This window comes from Dicentrarchus labrax, unplaced genomic scaffold (assembly GCF_905237075.1).
Source record: "Dicentrarchus labrax unplaced genomic scaffold, dlabrax2021, whole genome shotgun sequence".
Lineage (NCBI taxonomy): Eukaryota > Metazoa > Chordata > Actinopteri > Moronidae > Dicentrarchus > Dicentrarchus labrax.
The window spans coordinates 11,742,557-11,768,431 of NW_026136706.1; the positions used below are offsets into that span (position 1 = coordinate 11,742,557).

The 25,875-nt window shown below is 39.4% G+C and overlaps 1 protein-coding gene across 2 annotated transcripts in view; it reads right to left on the reverse strand.

Moving 5' to 3' along the window:
• The window catches only part of edar (ectodysplasin A receptor), a 39,642-nt gene continuing 13,767 nt past the window's right edge, over nucleotides 1-25,875 (reverse strand). The window contains exons 3-12 of one of the 2 annotated variants that reach the window (XM_051403954.1): nucleotides 21,585-21,704; nucleotides 18,194-18,375; nucleotides 14,335-14,420; nucleotides 10,143-10,223; nucleotides 9,879-10,004; nucleotides 9,620-9,694; nucleotides 6,871-6,943; nucleotides 3,815-4,121; nucleotides 3,650-3,713; nucleotides 1-2,777 (exon numbers count right to left, since the gene is read on the reverse strand). In XM_051403954.1, the coding sequence (XP_051259914.1) occupies nucleotides 2,398-2,777; nucleotides 3,650-3,713; nucleotides 3,815-4,121; nucleotides 6,871-6,943; nucleotides 9,620-9,694; nucleotides 9,879-10,004; nucleotides 10,143-10,223; nucleotides 14,335-14,420; nucleotides 18,194-18,375; nucleotides 21,585-21,704 (1,494 nt within the window). In that variant the 3' untranslated portion in view covers nucleotides 1-2,397. The remainder of the gene's footprint in view (nucleotides 2,778-3,649; nucleotides 3,714-3,814; nucleotides 4,122-6,870; nucleotides 6,944-9,619; nucleotides 9,695-9,878; nucleotides 10,005-10,142; nucleotides 10,224-14,334; nucleotides 14,421-18,193; nucleotides 18,376-21,584; nucleotides 21,705-25,875) is intronic. The other variant, XM_051403955.1, reaches the window with a different exon arrangement.

Genomic DNA, 25,875 nt, shown 5'->3' on the forward strand with positions numbered 1-25,875 from the left:
TTTTTGCCATACATCTTTATTAATGTATACATTATGTACAATAATAAGTTATATATACAGTTATACTTTGGTTCGGTGATGAGTCTGTGTGTGTTTCTACATGTTCTACTATACTGTGTGTGCTACTGAGGTAAGTAATTCATGTTTGGCTTCTGTGTATCATCCTTTCAGCATAATATATGTCAGACAAGATTCGGCCTGCCTGAAGAGAGGCCTTGGGTCCATTTCATGTCAATTCAATCCACCAATTAGATTATTTACAAAAGTTCAACAGCATAAAACATCATAAAAATAACTAGTTCAACCTGTTTTGAATTGAATTGGATTTGATGAAGACAACCCTGCTCTAAGAAGGCAGTATATTTAACTGGAGAGATAAAAGAAAAAGAAAATATGAACACATGCTTGATAAACATGCACATTCATTAAGTTAAAGTACTGAAGTCCAGCCCCAGAGTTTGCAATGTAAAATATGAACAAAAAAAGTATCAAGAAAAGGGACTTTTCAGTGGGAGATGATGTGTTTGATTTTGTGCAGAGCAGTCATGGGATATTATGCTGACAACAACAGGCATCAGATAAAGATCAGTCCTATTACCAAGAAATGAGATCAAAGTAAGCTTTGGCACTGTTTGTAACAGTTGGCCTTTGGAGCTCACTGCTACAAAAAGCAGGACTTTGACCCACAGCATCTTATCTGTTAACATTACCTATATTAATGGAGCTACGATGGGCATTAATGTGACGCTCTTCACAAAGGTTAACTTCATGCTTATCAGAGCCACCCGTGGTCTCTGTACGTACAGCACTTAACCGGCTTCAGCTGCTTTTCAGAAGAACTGCATATTGTTCTCATTTGCTATATTGGTCCCATAGGGAAGAGGGGAGTTTAAATCATGTCTGAGCATGACTGAGCCAACCACAAAAGCTGAGTAAGGTCAGACGTTATAGGATGACCGTAGCGCTGCTTCCACCACGACCGGCTGCATTCTTGCACCGTTCACAGTGCAGCAACCCGGGGGCAGTTAGTCATGCCTCTGCTGTGGCATCTCTCTTTTTAATGTAGGGTTTTACAGCTTTTCCACTGGGCTTTCAGTGGTTAAGTGGCCCTAAATGCTTAATTGGGTGCTGGAAATCACAGGCACTTTGCACCCGCTCTGTAAACCACAACACTTCAGCCTATTAGGGGCCCGGGGAGCCACACGCCAAATAATTAGGGCTGGCGGCAGCACTAGACCGCAGCATTGGGGTAAAAGGGGAATAAGCGGGGAGAGGAAGAATTATGAGGGGAGGGGGTCACAGACTGGGTCACTGCTGAGGAAGTAGTTGCAGTAAGTCTGTGTGTGTTAAACTTGGGGAAAGTGGATTTACATGTGTCTGTTAAGGTAGAACGCAAGAAGCAGCAGAGTAGAGTAATGCTGCATTCATTTCTGTAAACTTTATCTGTTCGTGATCAGCGTTTCCACACATGCTAATGAGTTAATAGAGCTGAGTCTGTGGTTTTAAAGTAAATAACATTGCAGAATCAACTCAGAATTACCGTAAAAAGCAGTGTGCATAATGTCTTTAGGTAATTCTTAAAAAATGTAAATACTGTTCTGTAGTGTAGACTGCAGATGTAAGCTGATCTGAATGATGCTTTAGCATTTCCAACTGAGCATAACAATTGTATTTTAAGCAGGGAGCTGATATTTGCTGTCTTTCCTGTATGATGACAGCACAGCCAAAAGTTATGAATGTTAACTGATGCTGCGGTCAAATCAGGACGCTCTCTATGTATTGCGTCAGCTGCGGGATTAAAAAGAAGGTTTTGGTCCTGATCAGAAGGTTCAGTAAGGGGATGTAGTCATCCTCAGTCCTTCCACTTGTTCAACCGGTGTGCCTACAAGAAAGGCACTTAAATGGCACTGATGCATCTCCATCAGCACACCATTGCATCTGTGTGGGCTTTTACAAACTGTGTACCAAATTTTGTATAAAAACCTTTGATGAAAGACTGTAAAAGCTGTTCCTGTGTTGCGTCCAGCGCACAGTTAATCTAGCTATTTTTTAAAAACTAAAATTCCATTTGAGGAAGACAAAAACTCAGATTATTTTATTCCTGCAGAGGATAATCTTTGGTCTTTGATTTTTGTCTTTCTCAAAGTCGGTAGCACTTTAGAAAAACAGAAAATGAAGGCCATACAATGTATTACAGATTATTAGCTTCTTGACAGAGAAAACCCATAATAGAAAAAAAGGGATTGTGCACAGGGAAGTCCACTGACATTCTTCATGTGATGGGGGTAAGGTGTATACTGTATATGTGCTGTCCTCCGTGCCAGAGCAGTATCTGTCCCTACATACATGTATACTGTAAGGCATCATAGTCTCTGAAGTCTCTGCTCCACCACGTATTTAGACACTGGCGCAGCGCTGGGATGGAGATGAGCACGGGGACTGACAGACCAACTGGCTGTGAAAACTGCTGACCCGTCCGGCAGCTGCCGCCATCTCACTGGTGCCGAGCACGTCCGAGCAGAGCGACTCCACAGCGTCCAGCCTCTCAATTTGTACCAAGCGGGTCAGGAGGTCAGGGATGCTGTAGCCCGCCGTGCTTACTCTCTCAAAGAGCTGCAGGCCGTCACTCATGCCGCCGATCTCGTCGCGCTTCAGCCCGAAGCTCTCGGCCAGATGCCTCCACGTCTTCACCACGGCTGCCTCGCTGCTATAGGAGGAGCTCAGCATGCGACTGGCCTTCTCTAGACAGTCGAAAGGAAGCTCTGTGGGGCTCAGGCCTGGAGAGGGACAGGAGTGTTAGAAGTGACATAGTGAATTACATCAAGATTTTGATTTTTTTGCCATGCTATTGACCTGGTGGACAAGTATTAGATGGTTTGCAGTGACGTTTGGCACAGATATTCAGGGTCCCCTGAGGATACGCTACTGACTTTTCCTCTAGTGCCACCATCAGGTCAAAAATGTGTCCAATACTTTTGTTTGTGACTAAATTGCCTACTTGTAAAACTCACCTGCACTTTAGTTTAGTGATAATTATATTAATGTTAGCATGCTAACACGCTTAACTAAGATGGTGAATGTGGTTAACATTGTAGCATCAACATTTTAGTATTGTCATTGTGAGCATGTTAGCAAGCTGGCGTTAGCATTTAGATGAAAGCACCATCGTTCTCATATGATGAAGCTGTTCCTATATACATGAAGTAGTTAATTGCATTACTTTATACCCATCCAGTTGCTGTATTATTGCTTATATAATTTTTTGTTCCATCTTAATTTGCTTTGCTGCTGCAATGATACAATATCTCTGCACTAATGTTTGATTTTCTCCGAAAATGTGTCTCTTTAGGCATTAAACAAACATAAGCATAAACTTCATAATTAACTTAGTCATTGATTAAGTCGGATTTTTGTGTTGTTTATCTTTTGGAAAAATGTGCCTGTGGAGGTAATGACTTCTTTCCGATGCCGTTTCACTTCCTAAAGCAGTTTTCTTAAAACAGTCGATACCATTTCTCACTGAAGCACAGATCATAAAAAGAGATCTTCACCAGAGAAAAGTCAAATGCCCCACAGTATTGGCAGAAATCAATTCTTGATTACAAGGTTTAGTGAGATGGATGTTTTCGTCTGTGTACGAGAGACTTACCCTCTGTCACATTGCAGGCTCTGGTATACAGATCCAGGATCTTTTTCCTTCGACTCTGTAGCATCTGTGTGGTAAAAAACACAAAATATGTTATTTCCAGATGAAACTAAACTAAGGATCTGTTCACAATCATATTTTTTTACTTTAAAAGTTCCATCTTCCTACCCCTGGGGTTTTATTGTTGTTGTTGATTGCGTTCACACTGCTGATGTGGTTGGTGTTGGCGATGTGGTTTGGACTCTGGATGTTATTGGCCTGCCCGGCTGCAATGGTGGGGGTCCCGTTGCAGGCTCGGTCGCGGTCCAAGAGGCCCAGAGAGAGCAGGCAGAGGTCAGGCTTGTTTCCCAAATTGACAAGGCACAAGTTGGGGTTGTTGTTCTCGGCTGATCCTTGCTTCTCGGATGCCGCCTCCTCATCGCTGTCAATGCTACGGCTCAGCAGCTGCTCGTTCTCTGATGACGCGTCATTTTCACTGCACAGACAAGCACACACATATTTGACACATATGTAAATGTGCACATACTCATTGATATCCCATAAACACTTAAAACGGGAATGGCATCCAGCAGGTAATTTGGTCGAGCTCATAGACAGTAGTTGGATTGTTATTGTCTGTGGGCTGCAACTAGCAACTTTTATCAATGAATCTGCTTTTTAATTTACTTGATTAATTGATTAATTGTTTTGGTCCATAAAATGGTGACAAATGTGGATCACTGTTTCCAAAAGCCCAAGACATCCTTAAATGTCTAGTTTTTGTTACAACCCAATGATATTCAGTTCACTGTCATAGAGGACTAAAGAAACCAGAAAATTTGAGAATCCAAATTTTGATAGGCTAGTTACAAGATCATTGCAGCACTACAGTGAACTGTGATTCCCAACATATCAAGTCGATTCCTCTTACAAATCACAGTAAAACTTTATACAATCACAAAGAACCCATTAAGAAGCACATCCTCAGTTTACTAAACTAAAATAATAATTAAGTACAATTTCACTACTAAAATGTTTTCTCACTTCCCTGTTGTACATAGATGATGGTTTTCAAAGCAAGGATGTCAATATGAACACAAATAAAAAGCAAAAAAACAAAATCTAATAAAAAAACATTTTGACCATCATGAAGGAAGGATTTATTTTAGATTTGCTGTATTAGACCACTTTAGTTTTAGCTAGGCGAGTGTTATAAACTAGAGTGTATACCCCAGACATAGCCTCTTAAATATTCCTTTGAATGTCACTTCCCTCGTACTCTACTGCACTCAGCTATATCCAAACATATGCTGTAGTTCCGGTTTTTGTATGCAGTTTTGTTCTTTTACCATATAATTAAATGTGAGTGACCACTAATGCGCACAGAATGACTCATGTTTCTGCAAACCTAACAGGAACTTTGACAAATGAAAATGAGCAGGAGAAGAATGCTGTTGTTGTTGCCATAGCTGCTGATGTTTCTAAGCTGTTCCTGTGACTGACTGAAATAGCCCTGCGTTTTACAACATGATACTATGTAATATCATTTTATTACCCATGCTCTTCCTCCCTATGCCTGATCTGGATTTTCTCCCAAAAGCACCTTGTTGACAGAGATGCTCACAGAATGCCATTGTTTCGCAGTCCCACGCTTTTTTCCCGAGCACTCACACAAAATGGCATTGTTTCCCGGACATCTAACACCAACTCTGGCAGCTAAAGCAGTGAGTTAGCACATCCTCTGGCATGCTGCTATACCACACTGTTTACTGCTATTGATGCTGAGGAGTGTGCGTCTGTGCATGTGTATCTCATTTATTCTCTAATTTACACCCCCTCCCATATATTGGAACAGCGTATCAATCTGAGCATGTTCACTTCGAGCGCTGTAACATTTGAGCACAATGGCTCACTGTACGTTTGTGTGCTATACTGTATGCTATCATGCATTACACTTCTCTCTGCACATTAGTCACTAGTGCCAATAAAGCAGCATTGTCTGCACAGGGGGGGGGTGAGATGTATGCAGAAAGACGAAGGTGATAAAACTGTTATTCTTTTGTTGTCTGCCAGGATGTGCTTTCACCTGGCGGTGGTTTTAGGCGAGGCCTGGAATAAACACCCCTATCCACGTCGACAACTACCCCCTCTGTCCATCTTTCAGTGTTTTCTAGGCTTCTGGGCTCATCTATGCTACCTCACACCCCCTCAAACCCACCTCTCCAAAGCCACATAATGGCTCTATACTTCATTAAAAGAAACTGAACTGAATTCGCTTTTTACATGCCTTATACACACACACACACACACACACACACACACACACACACACACACACACACACACACACACACACACACACCCCCCAAAAGAAAAGGCCAGCAGCAATGATTCTACTACTGCAGCGACTTGTGTTCTGTGGTGGCTTAATTACGGGCAGATGCTAAAAAAAAATTACAAAAGCTTCTTTCTGTTGTGCAAAGTCTCTGTGACGCCACATGCAAATATAAACTCACACACACACAGACACACTCATAATGCACACTGAAAGATAAGGACGCAGTGGTGTGTATAAAATGTTTTCCAATCCATTCAGTACTTGCACAGTATAATACACATACACTGAAGAAGAAGCACAAAATGATGCATAAATATCCGTTACTTAATTCATAGACATACATGCACGCCCAATTCGAGAATTTGTATGGTGTTAAAATGTTGATGATTTGTGATTAAAAATGCAAATACACCTTTATGACTGATAGTTATAAGTTGTCTAGACACAGTAGTCGTTCTACCTATGCTCCGTGTATAAATTATTTATCAAACCTCAGTGGACAAACTTAAAAAAATGGCTGGTGGCCAATATAAAGAAGAAAACATTACTCTGATCTGTTTACTCTTTAGTCCAACTCAATCACTTCAAGGTTTAATAATTCTTCTCTAACCTCACCCATCACCTTTAACAAAAACCCCTTGTGATAATCAATAAAGGTTCTTAACCTTCACTGGCAATCTCGTTTTGTGTCCTTCATCTTTTGTACTTTCAGGATTGCTAAACTCGCAACATGCTTGATGTCAGTTTCTAAAAAAATCCTATGTTCGATTTCTGAGCCACACAGAAAATGAAGCTGTCTGGATTTAAGCGTGAATCACCAAGAATCTTTTGTCTGTTCTAAGTTTGTTCAAACGAAGAGTAGCAGTGCAGTGAAGTTGTTTGTCAATTTGTGTGTGAAGACTCTCACCTTTTCACCGTCTTTTGTGGAGGAGCTTTTAGCTTGTCAAACTCGTCTTTCTCCGAGTAGATCACCACGTTGTCTGAGAGAGAAGAAGAAAGGATATAAAGGCTTATAGGTGTTTGTTTTCCACACAGTACAAAGCTAACGCAGAGATAAAAAGTCAGTAACGATCACACTGCAAAATCCCAAAAGTTGTTGGTCCGACACCTTTCATTTTATATATGACGTGCCACAGTATACTCAAATTTCTCCAAAGGTCTGCAGGATTAGTGTTAATTAAAAGCAAGACTCACACACAAACAGTGGCCACTGTGACTACAAGAGGCAATTACAGAAAAAAGGCAACTTTAATTTCTCTTCTTCTCTTGAGTCTTGAGTGTTTTTTGTTACATACACAAGTTACATATTCTCACTTTTATTGTTAGTAAAAGTAATAAGGGTAATCTAGCAAACAAATACCAAAATATCTTCTGGGCTACAGTAACAGCAATATTAAAGATGTAAATTCAGGAAATATCTCATATCTGATTTTGTGGGCTCTGATCTTTTATAGCTAAGCAAGATGGGAATAAACCTACATGTTTTAATAGCTGTTGGCATGAGTTTGAGTGCACAAAGGAGAACAGATTCCTAAGGCTAAAATGATGTACACCTCGAACAGAAGAAATGCAGTCAGAATGATGTATAAAATGATTACAGTGACTATTATGTTAAATTACACTTCATCACAGATACTGATAGGGATAGACAGCCTAATGAGTGAATACCTAAGTGGAACAAATCCTGTGTGTGTGTGTGTGTGTGTGTGTGTGTGTATGCGTGTGAGAGAGAATTTAAGCGTCTTTGTCTTTCACCTCACAGGCTTATTAACTCTGTGTGTCTTCATGACTGACAGCTAGCTCCGGTAGAGCTCCGAGCAATGGGCTTGTCTCCCACATACACACACACACCAATGCACTCACACACACTCATGACGAACATTAAGTAACAATGAAGACATTTATTTTAATTTCTTTAATAATCCTGTAACTACTTTATTGTGTTTTTTTAGCTATTACATTATTAAGTTCGCACCTCCTTTGTACCACATAATGTGTCTTTGGCCACAGATACGGTAGGTAGGTGTGTGTGTGTATGTGTGTGCGTGTGTGTTCTCATTCACACCACATGTAAGTGGTTAGTCAGTCAGTCTGGGAGTGAAATTGAACAGAGCATCATTGTCAGGAGAAATGGCGCCTAAAGCAACGTATGGCTTTAGCTTTGGAAGCCTCACATTCCACCATGATGTACTCATCAGGTTTGTCAGCCTACACACACACACACACACACACACACACACACACACACACACACACACACACACACACACACAATCATAAATATGCACATACAAACCAGAATGAGACTCGGTGCAAACACCGTATTAACATTTAGATCCAATTCAGTCAGATTTGATGAGACGATACGCTTTGTTTGATTAAATATATACATAGAATCAGAACTGAATTTGTTGTAGAAGGACTGATTGTAACATGAACTGAGAGTTCAAGTGTCCCATAATTCATACATACATGCTGCTCCAGAGACTCATCTGCCCTCACAAAAGCATGATTCTGAATGAAAACACTTTTTTCAGTGGGAAATGGTTACAAACACAACTGCAATTTGCAGCTTCAACTTGAAAAAAAAAATCATTATCCACTGAGCCCAGAGCACCACAGGAAAGTGCTGCATAATACTTTTGGGGATTTATGCTCGTACACAGATAGCATACAGTGTTTGAGCTTAACAAATAAGCCAGACATACAGGTACCTGAATCTTGGTTAGAAAGGATTTTGCTGCAGGATTACATAAAATTACATACAGTGTTTGTCAAACCACTGCCAGGTGGTATCTGTTCATTGTATGCTACTGTATGTCACTGTGCTGTGACTATAATCTGGAGTAATTCTATAGTTGATAAAGCCAAAGGTGGGAAAAAAACGAATTATGGTTTGTCTCGTTACTATAATTATGCAGCTTTGTGTGTCTTTGTACTATTCGGGGTGTACTTTTAAGTAGTTTAAACTGTACCTGTTATTGAATATATATTTTGACTCTCTAAGGAACTGTGCAAGTAAAGTTTATGGGAACATGGTAATGATCAGTTGGTTACTGTAGGCCTGTTTATTTTTACAGATATGAAAACACTGAGAAAGAATGGAAGAAACAGATGAATACATGAATAAAGTTATAGAACTATACAGTGAAGCTAGCTAATTTTATTCTCAAGTACTGTTTACTTTTATTATCCACCCTTTGTTTAAGACTGAACGAAACAACTATTTCTTCACTTAGTCTGGAGCTAAAAGTTGGAATTCCTCACTTGCTCACAAATATGCTAGTTATTAAACCTATATCATCACTTGTTTTCAATCTGCATCAAAGCCCTTATCCTGGTTTTGAAAAACCTCAATTATGCTAGATGGAGCCTCGAAAACGTGGATAATGTTAGAATCATGTATACAAGGATATAAATAACAAGATTACTTATGTTTCATGAAAACATCGTATCCGGAATATAATCTAAACCAGGATACCAGAGTGCAAGTAATCAAACTCATTGTTTTTACTGCTAGACTCCTCATTATGAGCCAGAATAAAGGACTGGAGTTTAGTCAGGTTGTGAGAGACACCAAACAGGAAGAGATTAAGAGGCTTAGATATTGTCTGAGCTTATTAATTGTGTGTAAAAGTGTGTGTGTCGTGTCTCACCAGGGACATCTTTCTTGTCTTCCTGTTTGTTGGTCTGAGCTTCCACTGCCTTTACAACTTGTCCGGAACAGCATGCTGCATACAAACACACACACACACACACACACACACACACACACACACACACACACACACACAAGGAACGTCATAAAACATAAATTAAAACCTTTAACATGAGATTGTGGTGTGTGTGTGCGTGTGTGTGTGCGTGTGTGTGTGTGTGTGTGTGTGTGTGTGTGTGTGTGTGTGTCTCTCTCACCCTGGCCACTCGGTTTGGCCTTCAGGATGTAAAACATGATGATGAGGACGATGGCGATTGCCATGATGAAAATGGTTGACATGGCGATAATGAGAGCCGTTGCTAGGTGACCTTGTCCGGTGGAATCTGAAACATGGGGATGATGTTAAGTAGTATTAATGATGTGTGTGGGTGTGTGTGTGTGTGTGTGTCAGAACAAAGACAATGTATAAACTATGGATGGTAACATGAGATAGATAAACCTGTCTGTGTATTTGTGTATACCTTTTTGTGGATGAGGGAACACAGTAGTGCTGCCAGGATCAATTAGAGGTTTTTCTCCTTGCCCGCTGGTTGCCATGCGGCCTGTGAAACACGCAGACACATACTTTCAATCCTAGTTCATTAGCTGTGGTTGTCTTAGTGAAACCATTTTTTGTCCTAATGTGAGCTCATATATCCATTACAAGCAAAACCTTAGCTACTATCACAGAGATAACACACATTTTCATACCTGTGGTCAAATTAGAGATTGCAGTTCATTTCGTGTGCATGTCTTTGGATTGAACATGCAAATTCCCACAAACGAGCCAGCAGATGGATTTAAAAACGTGAATGAAATCAGCAAAACTGAATTTTGGGAAATACTCTCATTCACTTTTCTTGCCACGAGTCCGATGAGAAGATGGACACCTCATGTCTTTTTAGAAAATATGAAGCTACAGCCAGCTAACCTGTCTCCAGTCTTTGTGCTAAGCTAGGCTAATCTGTCTCCAGTCTTTGTGCTAAGCTAGGCTAGCATGTCTCCAGTCTTTGTGCGACAGTGGTATCAATCTTCTCATTTAAATCTCTGCAAGAAGGTGAATAAGCGTATTTCCCGAAATAAACAATTTCTTAAATTTTCTTTATTTCTTTGGATGAATGCTTCACCACTTTCTTCCATAGATTACACACTTGGTCGAAGGAGAAAACACCAGAAATACTGTCCAGCTTGGACGTTGTAGCTTCGGCTTTGCATTTTATTGAGAATAATGATGCATGATCCAGCTGTGAAATTTCATATACGTAAATTATCTGCATGAACAGCAGTTTATCCAAAACTTTATTTCTCTCAAGCCTTCTCCCACCACAGTAAACAAACTGTACTGTATAATTGCACTGGGAAGTGTGGATACACGGAGGCCGCTCTCTGTCCAAATTTCTTTCTCACTTTCCATCGCTTCCAATCACCCCCACCTCCCTCTTCCTCTTGCACTCTTTCTGGATTATTCATCAACTGTTTTTCCTCTTTCCTAATGGAGCTGTAAACTCCTGGCAGCTCATAAATCAGCTCTTTTAATCAGTCTTTTATTTCACCAAGTTGATATACTGTACTCTTTGGCATGTGCCCTGCCGCTTCCCGTGGTCTCAGAGCTTCATGTCATCACACACACACACCCATGCACACGCACACTCTCTCACACACATTGCCCTGTGGCTGCAGACATTAACTCGGGGTATGTGTTTACACTCTTTGGATAAGGATATGAGCCTGAACTGGAATTTCTGTTTAGCGTCTTGCGGTTTCATCTCTTAATCATGTCTCGCAGGATGAACACACACTGCAAAATGATAATTCTGCAGGGCAATCTGGATACTGGGTCCAAACAAACTGAGAGGCGCAGCATTACAGAGCAGAGGAGACATGCAAAGAAATCAAAGCATTTTTGTAAGAGGTAAGACTCCTCTGTAAGCAGGGATGAAGCGCAGGTTAACATTTGATAAATACTTGTGTGTGAAATTGTGATGTCAAGCCACATGTGTCTGGTCACTAAAAACCAAAAATGTGACAGTGGAAATGGAGCGATGCCTACATACTCGTAACGTCTGCCTGCCAAAGAGTAGCATCAGCGCAAGCACTAACATGCTAATCATCTTTCTTTCTCATACCCACTGAAGTTTTAATTATCACACACACAGAGCTAGGCAGGAGCCAGGGTAATTTACAGATTACATGGCGAGTGTCAGCCTGCCTTCACCCTGAGCAAGTAGAACTCCCAGCTTTTTACTTTTGGGCGGGGGGCATTATTTAAGAGTTCTCATCTCGAGAGGGTTTAATTAAAATGTACCATAGCCTGACTTAACAAATAGTTCTATGTGATTTTTAGCTTTTACACAGACTAATCAAACTTAATCCACACTCAACCATACTCCATCAATCTTGCTCTAATGAATTTTAGGTTATAAACAGAAAATATTTCATATTTCTTACTGTTTGTTTTGCATCTACCTATGATGGATTGACATAACACAACAGTAATTACACCTATATCTATTTTATTAAGGACTGTCAGGTTATTCTGGTGAGAAATCCTCTGACACGAGAGGTGCATTTCATATTTTCTGTAATTTTGGAAACAAATATAACTGTGTGGTAAACAGGCACTAACAGAATGTATCTAAAGTAAATGCTTTAAATCTTAAAATGAGTAGTTGGACCTTTTGGGACTCTCATTTCTGTACGTTAAATACAAGGCTACAGTCAGCAGCAGGTTAAGTTAGCTTAGCTTAGCAGAAAAACAAGGGAAACAGGAAAGAAGCTAGCCTGGCTCTGTCCAATAGTGACAAAATCCACCTTTTCACAATTCATAAATAAGCGCAATAAACCTGGATCCAACATTAAATTACTTGCCACACAAGTGATTTTTTGTTGTGTTACATCATTCTGTCTCTTTCTTGCACGTCTTCCCGGCATCATTCAATCACTCATTTCCTTGCCTAGGAGAAACAATTAGGCTGCTGTTGAAAAGCAAGTGTTTATTCATAAACACACACGCACACATATTCCTGCTCCTACTTCACACCCTCTCCTCTGCAGGCCTGGGCTGCTTTTTGGGGTTTTCATCTTTCAAAACACACTCATTAAATATGACACAATGACAATACCATTCATTTCCGGGCTCTTCAATTACACTTAACAGGGGTTTTGAGCAATTATGGTCCCATAAATATCATTCCCAAAGCAGTATGTATCAGTGAGGGTGAAAAAGCACGGTTCAGTTCCCGTTGACATTCTCTCATTTTTGGGTCAATGTGCTATGAGTCAGATCTGGACAAATTCACAAAGGCAGTTTTCTTGACCTTTTTCTGACTTTTTAAACTTGCAACCTTACAGAAAATGTCTTAAGATGTGAAATTACATTGGAAGTCTATAAATTGCTGTGACGAAGATTACATTGGTTTGATAACACAGGCATTTTTTGGGTTTGAAAACGGTTATCTCTAAATCTAATTATGTATTGAAATCTAATCTTCTCATTTTCATGGCATTTTAAACTATATCTACATCTATATATTCTTTATCTTTGAAAGAGGACACAAGATGACAATTACATTTCACATTTTAGACATTTCTCTTTTTCCAAGTGTCTTAAAAAGATTTTACCTGGGAAGTAGATGATAGGACAATAACATAGGTAAATTATACTTTGCTGGGGATAAGAGGTGCTAATGCCTTTTAAAACTAAAAGTTATTAATGCAATTTACATTTTTAAAAATGTTAATGTTAGTGTAATTACCCATTAGCAAGAGACCCCAGGACACTATGGTGTAAAATTCAAGTATTCAACAAACTGTATAATAAACTATAATTTCAATAATGTATTGTGACAAATCACAAAGGCTGCACTGTTATGAGCCAGTATCAAACTTGCTTACGTACTAGATCATAACAATCAGCAAAATATCCGAAACCTATTTTTTCCTTGACTGCCATCGACTGGGATTTTACTGGACATTTACAAACCAAAGACAAAATGCCTTGATTTATGAAGGATTAGTGGGAGAAAATCAGTTTGATCAGGAGCTGTCATTTGACAACATTCACGTTTTGTGTTGCAAGTGTGAAGAAATGTTTACGAACTGCTGAGGCTGATTGTGAATGGGAAAAGGAAAAATGGAGACAACCTCTGGTAAATATTATTGTCCGGAGATGCGGTCGCAGCAACAGTTGGCGCCATGCATGCGTACGCTCCCACACACACAGATGCATGTACACACAGTGTCAGGTATGCAGGGTAATCAGTGAGGGAGTGAGGTTATGGATAAGCTGCCAAACACCCCTCTGGAGCCAGAAAAGCAGAGATGCAGGGAGGGAAGGGGGCGCCACTCAGTGAGGCCCACTGACAAGAAAGGACAGTGACCAGAGGGTCTGGGAGAACTCAGCACAACCTCCGACCTCCGAATGTTCCCTCAAACTAAGTCCAGGCTTTTAACATCTGCTTTTGCACAGCCTGTCCCTTTTTATTTCCTTTAATTCAGACAGAAAACTTTAATGTTTGGTAGCTTTTAATCCAACGGAAACCAGGTCAGTGTTTGGACAGAAAAAGCTGTGAAGATAAACGTTGAAAGATAAAAAGGGGGAATTCATAGTTGAAAAGAGGGGTTGCGAGGAAGGAAGGGGATAGAGAAATGAAACTGTGAAGTGGTTGGTCTTACATTCTTTGGTGTTGCGCGGTGCATTCTGGCAGGAGTGGCAAACCATCCCATAGAGATTCCTAGGTCTGTTTTCCAGCATGTAATACCTGGGAGACATAAAATGCATGGATATAAGAGAAGCAACTTGTTAGACTATATAATTAGGCTACAACCTAAACCTTGTTAAACCTAGACAAGAATCAGCTTTAAAAGGTAAAGTTTTTTTTAAATAAAAACTGCAAAACTAAAAGCACTTACAGGTAATCAGCAAGCATGGCAGGTGTGTTTTACCATACCTACAGGATGCATAAGTATGGGGAAGCAGCTGAGGTGAAAAGTTTGTCTAAGTGAAAAAATGTATATAATTGATGCCCTGAAGGCACTAAACATGGCTTGGTACATATCATCGCCCTGATTCGTGAAGCGTCTATTAGAGGAAAGGAGAGGGGCAGGCAGTCTGTGAGTGACTGGGAGTGGTGATAAATCATTTAGGCTTGACGACATTATCAGTTTGAACGCATAATGTATGCAGCATACACGTAATTAACTGATGCCTTTATATATGGATATAGTTCAGAGCAACTGGTTCAATCTTGTACTAATGGACACGTCAGCATCACAAGAACACAAGAATTCATTTAAGGATTTCTGAGGATTTTGTAGGACAGATATTTAAGGGAGCGAAGGACGTTTTTTTTTTTGCTGGTGATTTATTTGGGATTCCTGCCATTAGACATCAGTCACTGTATTTTAACTACAAATGACTAGACACAATTACAAATGACTCATTTATGACAAACTAATGATTTGTTCAGCGGTTTATGTACAGCTCCATTAACTCAGGTTGTACTCCTTTATTCTAAATGGTTTCATATACATAAAAGGTGCCAAACATCTCTAGATGTTTTGCACACCCTAATCTAAAGCTGTGTTAAACTATAACAAACATTTAGCAAACTATTTAGAAGATGGATAGACAGAAACACATCTCTCACATTATATCAATTAGTAATATTTTAAATTAAAAAAACAGGTAAATAGCACACAAACTATTTGTTAATCAATAACAGTAATGTATATAATGTTTCTTCATCTTTATGAGCCCTTACATATGCAATACTCCAGCTAATATTTTAGAAATGTTGTAATTTGTGTCACTGCTAATGATGTACTGTTACGTATTATTAAGACATCATAGATAATAATGAAGAATTAATTAAGTCCACATGAACTCATTGCTTAATTATAGCTTATAAACATTAATAAGTGCTACTGAAGTTGCTCACAGGGAAACCAGCAGATAAACATGTCTGTCATTTTCCTCCAGGTCTTTTCCTCCACTGAGATGCAGGTTTTAACTGAACTTTTATTACAACTGTTCAGGCCTGTTCTGTTCTGCATCGAACATGTGTGGACTCCGCTAAGTCCCATACATACAGTGCAGCGTTTACAGTACACATACAGACATAGACATGACCAAACTCAGTGTTCCTGAGCACACTCGCTCCTGCCACAATCACACTAATCAAAAGCAAAAACATCCTGTGAAAGGAGACCGAGAGCCAAGAAAAGTAGAAGGCGGAAGGACAGCATCCAGATTGATGACAAGAGGAGGAGATTTCAACATTTAACTTTTCTCTGTTGGAATGGGAGGGTTATCCAATAGCCCCAAATCATGAATCTTGCATATTTTACGCCAATTCCTTCAAGACTTACTTCATTATATACTGCCCACATTCAATCATTAGATGAAATATGATTCAGAGATATAATCATGTATTCATTTTGCCAATGTTGATGTGTAAAATATCAATCACACAGCAGGATATCCAAACCAGTGATTGAAGATACTGAATGCTATAAGAAATAAGTTTTGTGTCGACACAGCCAATCAGTCAACTTCTCCAGAGAGGCAAGAGGAGGGGGGAGTGATGGATGATGGTAAGGATGAGTGAGGAAGAGTAGGAGAGGACGGTCTGGTAATGTTTAAATGTCCCTCACTGACTTAATATTTTTAAGAGACGGGGCTGAATACATAGCTGTCATGTGGAAATGGAGAAGTTAAGGATTTAGTGTGTGTTTGCACATAAAGGGAGGCAGTGAATTAAAATGAAGACAACAGGGTGGTCCAATTATGTCAACTCATGCTACTCATGCTGCTTGCTAAGGATTTGACTCTGTTTGTGAATGTATGTGTAGTATAGACTGAGTATTTGTACCAGGTTAATTTTATAATATCATTATTTTAAAATGATAGCTGTCAAAAGTTTTTTAGCTGAATTTATTTATATTCTTAAATTAATAAGTGAGCACATCACCAGTCTCAATGTAATGAGTAAACAAGGGTCAGGTTAAGTAAAATAAAAATCTCCTTGATCAAAACATAAAATCACTTGTCAACTCCCATTCAATGAATAACGGATAAAACTTTTACAATGTTTGATCTGTGAATTTGTAAATTTTGTTTACAATATCTTTTATTTTACAGAAAATCTGTACTTTGCAAGCTCAAAAGTGAAAATCCTACCCTCTACCACTTACAATATTTTAGTATTTCCACGGGGAAAGTTTCCAGGAGATTATTAATCAAGTTGGGTGCCATAACTTTTCCAAACTTTTCCTACGGTGTGGTTGTTGTGCATGTCAGAACACATCTTACTGATGGCTTCATGTGAATTGTGTAATCAGCACGTCTTGTGTGGTTATTTTATGCAATACTCATTAAAACATTTTGCAGAAAAGAACTAATGTTAGGCTGCCTTTTAAATCTTAGCGCTACAGAGAACTTTTTTGTTTTTGTTTATTTTCATGCACGCACACAAGGATGCACATGAGTGTGCACACACGTGATGTGACACACAGGCTGCGTTTCATTAGTCGTTCAACATGCCCTCGTTCACTTGCCCTCGGGGGAATCCCCGCCGCCATCATAAGTGTTGTTCCAATTGTCTGGAAAACTGAAGTGAACTTGGTGAGATGGACCCTCGGAGGACTGAGGGAGCGAGTGAACAACGATGGTCACTCCGAGGTGGATATCCACCCACAATGCATTGCAGTTTACGTCATTGCCGCTATAACGCAGACGGCTGCCAATGAGTAGACTCCAAGGGCAAGTGCGTTTCATTTAAATCCCCCGCTCCTCCCCCGCCCACTTTCCCTCCGCGCTCCAAGTGGCCTCCGTGCGACGTATGCTGTTACGTCATACCAAGGGCTGAGGGTAAGTGAACGAGGGGAAGTGGAACTACTAATGAAACGCAGCCACATTCCTGCCATTGGTTTCACAATATTCCAGTCATCTACAGGTGGCAGTAAAGTGCCAAGAATCACAGCATTGCACCAGCAAAAAATTAGGAAGAAGAAGACATGGATGCACAATGCAAGTTTAAAATGTTCAAAGAATTGTATTTGCTTTGCTTTAAATGTGCATTTGGCTGCATGTACCTGAGCATTAACATCCATAGCAACAGTAATATTTTAAATAACAGTTTCTATCAAGTGGAGTTGGCAAAAATGAAGATTATTATCATTCTCATTTTCTTTTCTCACAGAAATCCCACCTCTTAACTGCTCTTATGAGCTCTCCTTCACTGGCACAGTGCATCTTGGAGGTTCAGTACAAGGAGCTGCTGCCTTAGTAAATCAGTTGGTGAATAAGTACACACAGATTGTGGCTGCCCTCCATGAAAACTGAATGTAAACAGAAACCTTTTTTTGTTGCTGTTTAGGGCTTTTTTAAGAAAGGAATTGAACAAGCGAGCTGTTTCAATGAGTGGTCACTTCAATAATATTTTAAGTATGTTCAGTATTGTGTAATTAATGCCTCCTGCCTCCTGTCATATTGTAGCAAATGGGTTATGAACCGTGTGTTTGTGTTGTTTACCCTGGCAAACAGGGTCCACACTCTGCGTCACTGTCCGGGGTTCCCGCTACGCGCACAGTGGCTTTGTAGAGGGCGTCACAGTCTTTATGCCGTCTACAGATCTCATACTTCCCTTTGGAGTATTTCCCCTGTGGGCACGGCACACAGGCAAAGTCCTCATCCTTCACACCGTAGCCACAGGTCTGCAAAACATACACACAAAGACACGTACACATTTTGGTTAATATGTACAGGAAATTTGATATAATGTCATTCTAAACAAGAGGATTTACAATCGTGCAGTTGGACACACATTGAAAAACAGCACACACTCGCAAACACACATCTGTTTCTGTCCATGCCCTTAGCAAATCTGGCATCACTGTTTTGAGATGACAAAAGAGAAATCTGATTGTCCACAGAGGTCCCTGTGTGTGTGTGTGTGTGTGGTGGGGGGGGGGTGTTCCATGCCTGGTAGTGTTTAAGATGACCAACTCATCAGTCTGTCTTCAACCATCGATCTCCTCCCATCTCCGCATGTTAATTCCTCACAGTGGGGAGGCCGAACAACAGGCCACACACACACACACACACACACACACACACACACACACACACACACACACACTCTCTCTCTCTCTCTCTCTCTCTCTCTCTCTCTCTCTCTCTCTCTCTCTCTCTCTCTCTCCTCTCTCCCCTTTCTTTCATCTTTCATTTCCCTCTTACTTTCATCTGTTTATTAAAAGAAGCCTATGCCTCTTAGCTTTGGGCTACAGTAGGCCGACTCCGAAATCTGATATTTCATCCCCTTCTGTTTGACGTCTCTGAGTCGCGGTGTGATTGTTTGATTTAAAACTGTGCTGAGCTATCGGCAACATCTTGTCGCTTTGGGTTAAAGCTCGCTTTGGATCTTTTTGTACGCAGGATCACGATCGTTCTGCTTCTGTTCGTTCACGCAAGGCTGTTCTGATTGAAAGCTTCTTTCTTTTCAAAGCAAATTTGTCGCCACTTTGACTCTTGCGTATCATAAATCCAGGAGGTCGGGGAGCAAAACTAGAATTGAGTTTTGTGGCATTGTCGCCTTTACTTTGAAAGTTGACCGAGAAGGGAAATGCAGTGGGAAAGAGAGAGGGTGATGACATGCAACAAAGGCCCCGAGTAGAATCAAACGGGGGAGGTTGCAGTACATGTTAGGCATCTTAAACCACCAGGCCACAGGGTCCCCTCAGGGAGCATATCCCCAATGTTAAACAGCTTTCACACACCATCCAAGCTGCCTTGAAACTGCAATACCCAATCCTTCAATGTTTCCTCATCTCAACATCACTTTTGTCACTCAATAAAGTTAGGAAATCAGAAATATAAGTCTGACTTCAGTATTTATGTTCAACATGTAAACTAGCATGAAAATGTAATCCAGCTACATCACACGCAATCAATCTGGATACAAGATGCATTTTAAAAGTGTTCTTGGATGTCTTTATCGTTGTGTGATGTGCTTTGCAGTGTCAGTGTGTGTGTAAGTGTGTGTGAGAGCGTACTTTCTGAAGTCTTTGTTGTGAGGAGGAACCCTATGGTTATCCCATGATTAAAAGGGTGTCAAGAAACACACACACACACACATGCAGGGAAAGCTCAGGGGAACAAAATAACACATGAATTACAGACCGTGGCACCCAGAGGATCAGACAGGCAGGAGAAAGTGCAAAGGGGGCTCTCATCTCACTGATTAAACGTCTTTCTTCTCTCATGTTTCTATCGCTCACAAATTTCTAAATGACTCTATAACAGAGCTCTGTGCTTATCAGACTGAGCCTCTCATTGCTGTCTCTGTCTCGGACAGTGGATCACTTGATTTTACAAGTTCAAACACAACACACTGTTATGGATGCTTACTGTGGAAGCACATGGTAGCTTAGTGAACACAAGGCAGTAAGGAGGGACGCAGGAAAGGAAGGAAAAAAGAGACTTACAGCTGGAAAAATCATCAGATTTTTATGCGTGCTTATGGAACTGAAGAAAGGATGGAAGAAAAGAAGGAAGTGTTGTGAGAGTGTTGTGATTATTCCCAGTTTCGTGAAGGATGAAACAACCGAGTTCAGTTTCAGCTTTCACCTCCAGTGCCACCACAAGACTGGTATCACTGGTTTAGAGTGAAAGGTCTCAATAACTATTGGATGGATTGCCATGAAATTTAGTACAGATGGGATTATATACAGAATAGATTGTATCGATTTAACTTTGGTTTATGACCAAATACCTATAAAATCAATGGCATTCCCATCAGCCTCAGCTGTACTTTGTGTTTAGTGATAATTAGCAAATGTTAGCTTGCTGAACCAAGATGGTGACCGTTGTAAGCATTATAGGCTAGCCTACGAAACATCAGCGTGGTAGCATTGTCATTGTGAGCATGTGAGCAAGTTTTTTCAGAAATTCATGACATTTATTCGGAAATGTATGTGATTATTCATTCGGGATTTAAAAGACTGTAAACGCCTATCAACATTATTTAACATCTTTATTTCGCTAATGTGTGATCTACTCAACTTATTTCCAAACTCAACTTTCAAAAACCGACACTAACAAACGTTAGATAAATTGGAGTATTTATTGTAATTATTTCACCACATTTGTACAGGTTGATCCAGCTCTAATTCACCCAGTGTTGTAAGTATAAAGAGCCAAGGAAATCTTCCCTCTGCTACATCATGCTTAAATCAACACAGCCGTCTAAAAGTAGATACTGAAATACTAGACTGCTAAAAATATAAAATGTTTGCAGCCCTCGAATAAATTACAGGGACTATAATTCATTCTGCTCACCCCTTGAGTACGGCTGTCTCTCTTAATAGGGTGTGGCACCTCGGGATGCCAACTGAAGCGTTTACCTTGGCTCTGTTTGCTTTGGCTGTCGGCAGACTGACTGATGGAGGCTAAATCACTATCTGACTACTGCAAGTCATTCACTATAATGCATGCCTTCACACCGATGTCAATGAGAGCAATAAACCATAAGAAATTGTTCATTTGAATTAAGACACTCTTCACTGTGCAGCTATGTGTGCACTGTGTGCTGTTTGAGGGTTACGAATTGGTTTCAGGGTTAGGGTTAGAATTAGCTTAGGCACTGGGTAAGGGGCTAGGGGTGCATTATGTCAGTGACAGGTCCTGTGTGTGTGTGTGTGTGTGTGTGTACAGTGGGTAGTCTGAACAAAAATAACACATTATAGGTTCATAAGGCCAGTTTTCATGGTATTTATCGATTTTATAGGACTATAATTTAATATTGACTTGATACCTTTATCCCACTCCTTTCCCACAATTCATTGCAAAGACTGATTTTAGAATTTACTCAAAAAGTACAGATACATGAAAAGTTATTTCATTATAGTGACAAACAATGTCTCACCATATGTGGCTCTTGTCCTGGCTGGCACTGGGGGCAGGCCTGGCAACTGTTACTGGTCTGGTTGAAGAATTCATACTCTCCACAGCTGGAATACTCCGCACTAGCAAACATACAACACACCTGGATTGACAGAGAGAGAGACATAAGGACATACAGAGGGAGAGAAGAACAGACATAACAAGTGAGACTTTTGCATGACATATCAATAACATTTTCTATTTGTAAAAACAAACATGCTACTGGCTCCATCGATTAACGGAACTGAGGGTTAATGCCCTGCTCGAGGGCACTTCAACATTGATTGGTGAGGAAGGGATAATATCCAGATGAGTACCAGACCTGCAAAAAAATATTCATCAAAAAGTGATGAATAAATGCATTCATTATTCCTTAGCACTTATTTTAGTTTGTTTTGTTTCCTTTATATCCATTTATGAATGAATCACTGCATATACTGATGTATTCTTATATTTATTTAAATGTCTAAATCTGTATTTCTGCTGTCCATAGGATCAATTACAGATAAAAATGTATATGTCAACATTCAAATTTAGAAGTTGTTTTGTTTGAACCATTTCAATGATACCCGCAGAATATATAACATTAGAGATTTTTTTTTAATTAATTTGTAGACTGTATTTGATAAGTAATTTGTCTTAAAGGTCCAGTGTGTGACATTTAGGAGGATTTATTGACAGAAATTGTATATAATATTAATAACTTAATTTTCATTAGTGTATAATCACCTGAAAATAATGATAGTTATGTTTTATTACCTTACAATAATTGTTTTATACCTACAAACAACACAGGTTGCCTTCCATGGAGTCCATCATGTTGAACTGGAACACTACATAAACACTGGCACTGAGATAAAGGCATTCGCAATTTCTGGCCACCATAGTTTCTCCTTTGCGCTTAGAAGGGGAGGGTGAAGGGAGTTCGACGCAACTCAACCAGACCATGAATCCTAAAACACACTGGACATTTAAGAATTCAAAAATTCAAACACCTACCACAAGTTTTCAGTGATTTTTTAAATAATGCTTATTTTGTCTGACTACCACCACCAACGCCTGAAACAAAAATTAATGTAATGAATTTGCTTAAACTTTCTCCTTACACTAGTCTTTGGCATTTATATACACATATACAGACATCTGACATTTTCTGAATATAAAATGTACAAAAAACACTTGTACTTTCCCTAATTTTTGTGATTAGGCTTACCAGATTTATTTACAATATCAGGGACAAACACTTGCACACTCTGTGGAAAGTGTGAGAGAATTAGTTGATATTAAAGTAAGGTCTTCCCATAGATGGACCGAATAGTATTGATCAGTTCTCCAATAAATACTGTGTCATTAAACAAACTGCATCATATCCAACATAACACAGGTGGACTGATGACTGTAGCCTACTGATATGTCACATTTTGAACCTATTTTTTCTGTTAAACTGTGAAAAACAAACACTGTGTTGTACATTTTATTGTTTATTTTTAAGACATTTGAAAGTTAATTATGATTGACACTCCGCATCTGCAACAGCAGCCAAAATGACTGCAGTGGATGATGGCTTATTTATTCAGTTAAACCAAGGGCTAAGAATCTACATCATTATTGTAACTGGCTAAAACCAAACAGCAAAGAAAACAAACATAATATCCCAACTTCATCTGTGATACTCAGATTAGTGGAGATCATTGTTTGATGACTCTGTGTGTGTGTGTGTGTGTGTGTGTGTGTGTCATTAGAGAGTTTGCTCAATACCAGTATTTGTGTATGTGTTTATGTATTGTATGGGTGTGTGGGTGTGTGTGTGTGTGTGTGTGTGTGTGTGTGTGTGTGTGTGTGTGTGTGTGTGTGTGTGTGTGGCATTTTGTCATTGTGGCTCACTGTAATAAGTAGCAGCTGGTATTTATAGCTTTACCAGCACACTTTGTTCTTTTCCAAACAAACTAACTGACTTTTTAAAATCATCTGCAGTCCAGAAAATAATGGAGGCAAAGAGAATGAGTGCATGACTAACTCTCTCCATCTTCTCTCTATTGTTTTAATAACAACTCTCTTCCTCCTCGTCCTCATAATCATCTCATGACAGCAGACACAAGTTTGAGAGAATATACAAATGTACACTTCCTGTGTCTATGAAGTGTTTGTATTGAGCCCAATCATCTCAGGCCAAGTAATCTGTTTGTAATTTAAACCAGAACTGACCTTTACCTCACACACCTGATGTGCAGTTACTGCAGTGCAAATACAGTTTAACAAACAATGATTTAATGCCTTCTTCTTCCACAGTGAGTCCAAATCTGAACTTGTCGTTTTCATGTGGTAATAAAGGTTCAATAAAAATACCTAATCAAGAAAGAGAAATAAGAAAATAACAATTCTGGGGGAATTCTGGACTAGTGTTTCCTCTCATCAATCTATTTCTATCTCTCTTAAAAGAAATTGCTTACACAAGACATTTCTAAAAAGAGTGGTCAACATGAAAGCAATAGAGGATGAGAGATATCCTGACCCTTAGTCCTTGGTATGGGTCGAACTCCTGGATCCTACATTTCATAATGTTACATATTGTAACTCAGTAGCATCTTTCCTAAGACCCATCCTGCCTTCTTCAGTAAATGCCTATTTCTTTCAAATTCCACACTTTAGCTTGTAATGCAGGATTTCTGCATTAAAAAAATCCTCCAGAGCCTCCTTGTGACAAGTAAACTGAACTTCATAAGAAAACTGTCCCTTCAACACTTCCAGGAACTAAGTTTGTAACTAACTAAACAAGCTTCCTATTTATTTTCATCCATGTTTAAATTGTGGACACAGTGAAGAGCCATGTGCCACCGTGTTTGCATTACAGAACTTTGTTCATCTCTGAAGAAATTGCAATAATGATCTTCTACACATTTTTTCCACAGCTGCAAAAACAAACCTTTCTGTCACACCAATGTTCTCCACTGGACAATTCTACAAAACCAACAATCCCACAATGCTCTGGGGGCGATATTTAGGAGTGTACACCTCTGCACAATCACAATGCATCCAGTAGGTCCTTATTGTCATTCCTAACAGTTAAATTTATATTACAATTTGGCATGAGAACTGCAAATATACAATATGGAGTGTTTACTTAAACCAGAGGTGGAGGAAGTAATCAGACCCTGTACTAACGGTACTATTACAAGTAAAGGTCCTGTACTGAAAATGTTAATACTGCTTAAGTAAAAAGGATTATATGTATTTAAAGTATCAGAAGTAAAAGTATTAAATGAGAGTTTTATACTATATAGTTTGTACTAATTATTTTGAGTTTTACTCTTGTGGTTGGCTAAGCTGGAGCTTATTTTATTGTACAGGGCCACAACCAAAGATACATTTCATTATTAATTTATCTGTTCTTGATATCAACACATTCATTAATTATTTGGTTTGTAAAACATAAGAACATAGTGAGTCCATCAAAATTACCCTGAGCTCAAATTGGCTTCCTCGTATTTCTTGTTTTATCCAACCAACAGTTGATGAGTTAATCAAAATCAGTTAACGAAACATTTGCCAATTAATACTCTGATAACTGACTCTTAATTGACTAACCAGTTAAGCTCAAATTGGATATACTGTTGGGTAGTTTAATATTTTACAATGCGGAAAAATGGAATAAAAAGTACAATATTTTCCTCTAAAATGTAGTGGAGTAAGAAGAATTGCTCAGTTAACATATAATACAACAGTTCTCAAGTAAATGTAGAGTAGAGTTACTTTTTACCACCAACTTAAGCTCATCATTGTCAGAAAAACACATCAATGCCCCTATTTCAGTGTTGTTTCTGTATATAATATTGTACAATATGACACCAGCAGTGCCCGTTGCATTCGTCATTCTTACACTTTCTCCAGAAATGTAGTTTATACAAGTGGTTTCAGAATTAGTGGCAATGCATTTTTTATTTCACTACTTGGTTGTGTAGTAAACTGACACCACTGACTTAGTCCAAATATCGCTTTCTTCTTCACTAAGTGCTCTTGTGTCAGCCTGCATGTGCACATGGTGACTGATCAGAGGCAAACAGAGTCTGGGGTGAGGGTAAGGTGGAGGAGGCTGTTGGGAACACTGCCAGTGGGTCTCAACATCAAAACAAGCAGAGAATCTCAAGATTCCCAGTCAGATTATGAAGATATCTGCCCTCTGAAAAACTCTAAGGTTGACTAATTGGTACAAGTGCTGCAAAGTTGTGCAAGCTGCTGGCACATAACAGCTCAAGTCTGGATGAAGCAGTGCCAAG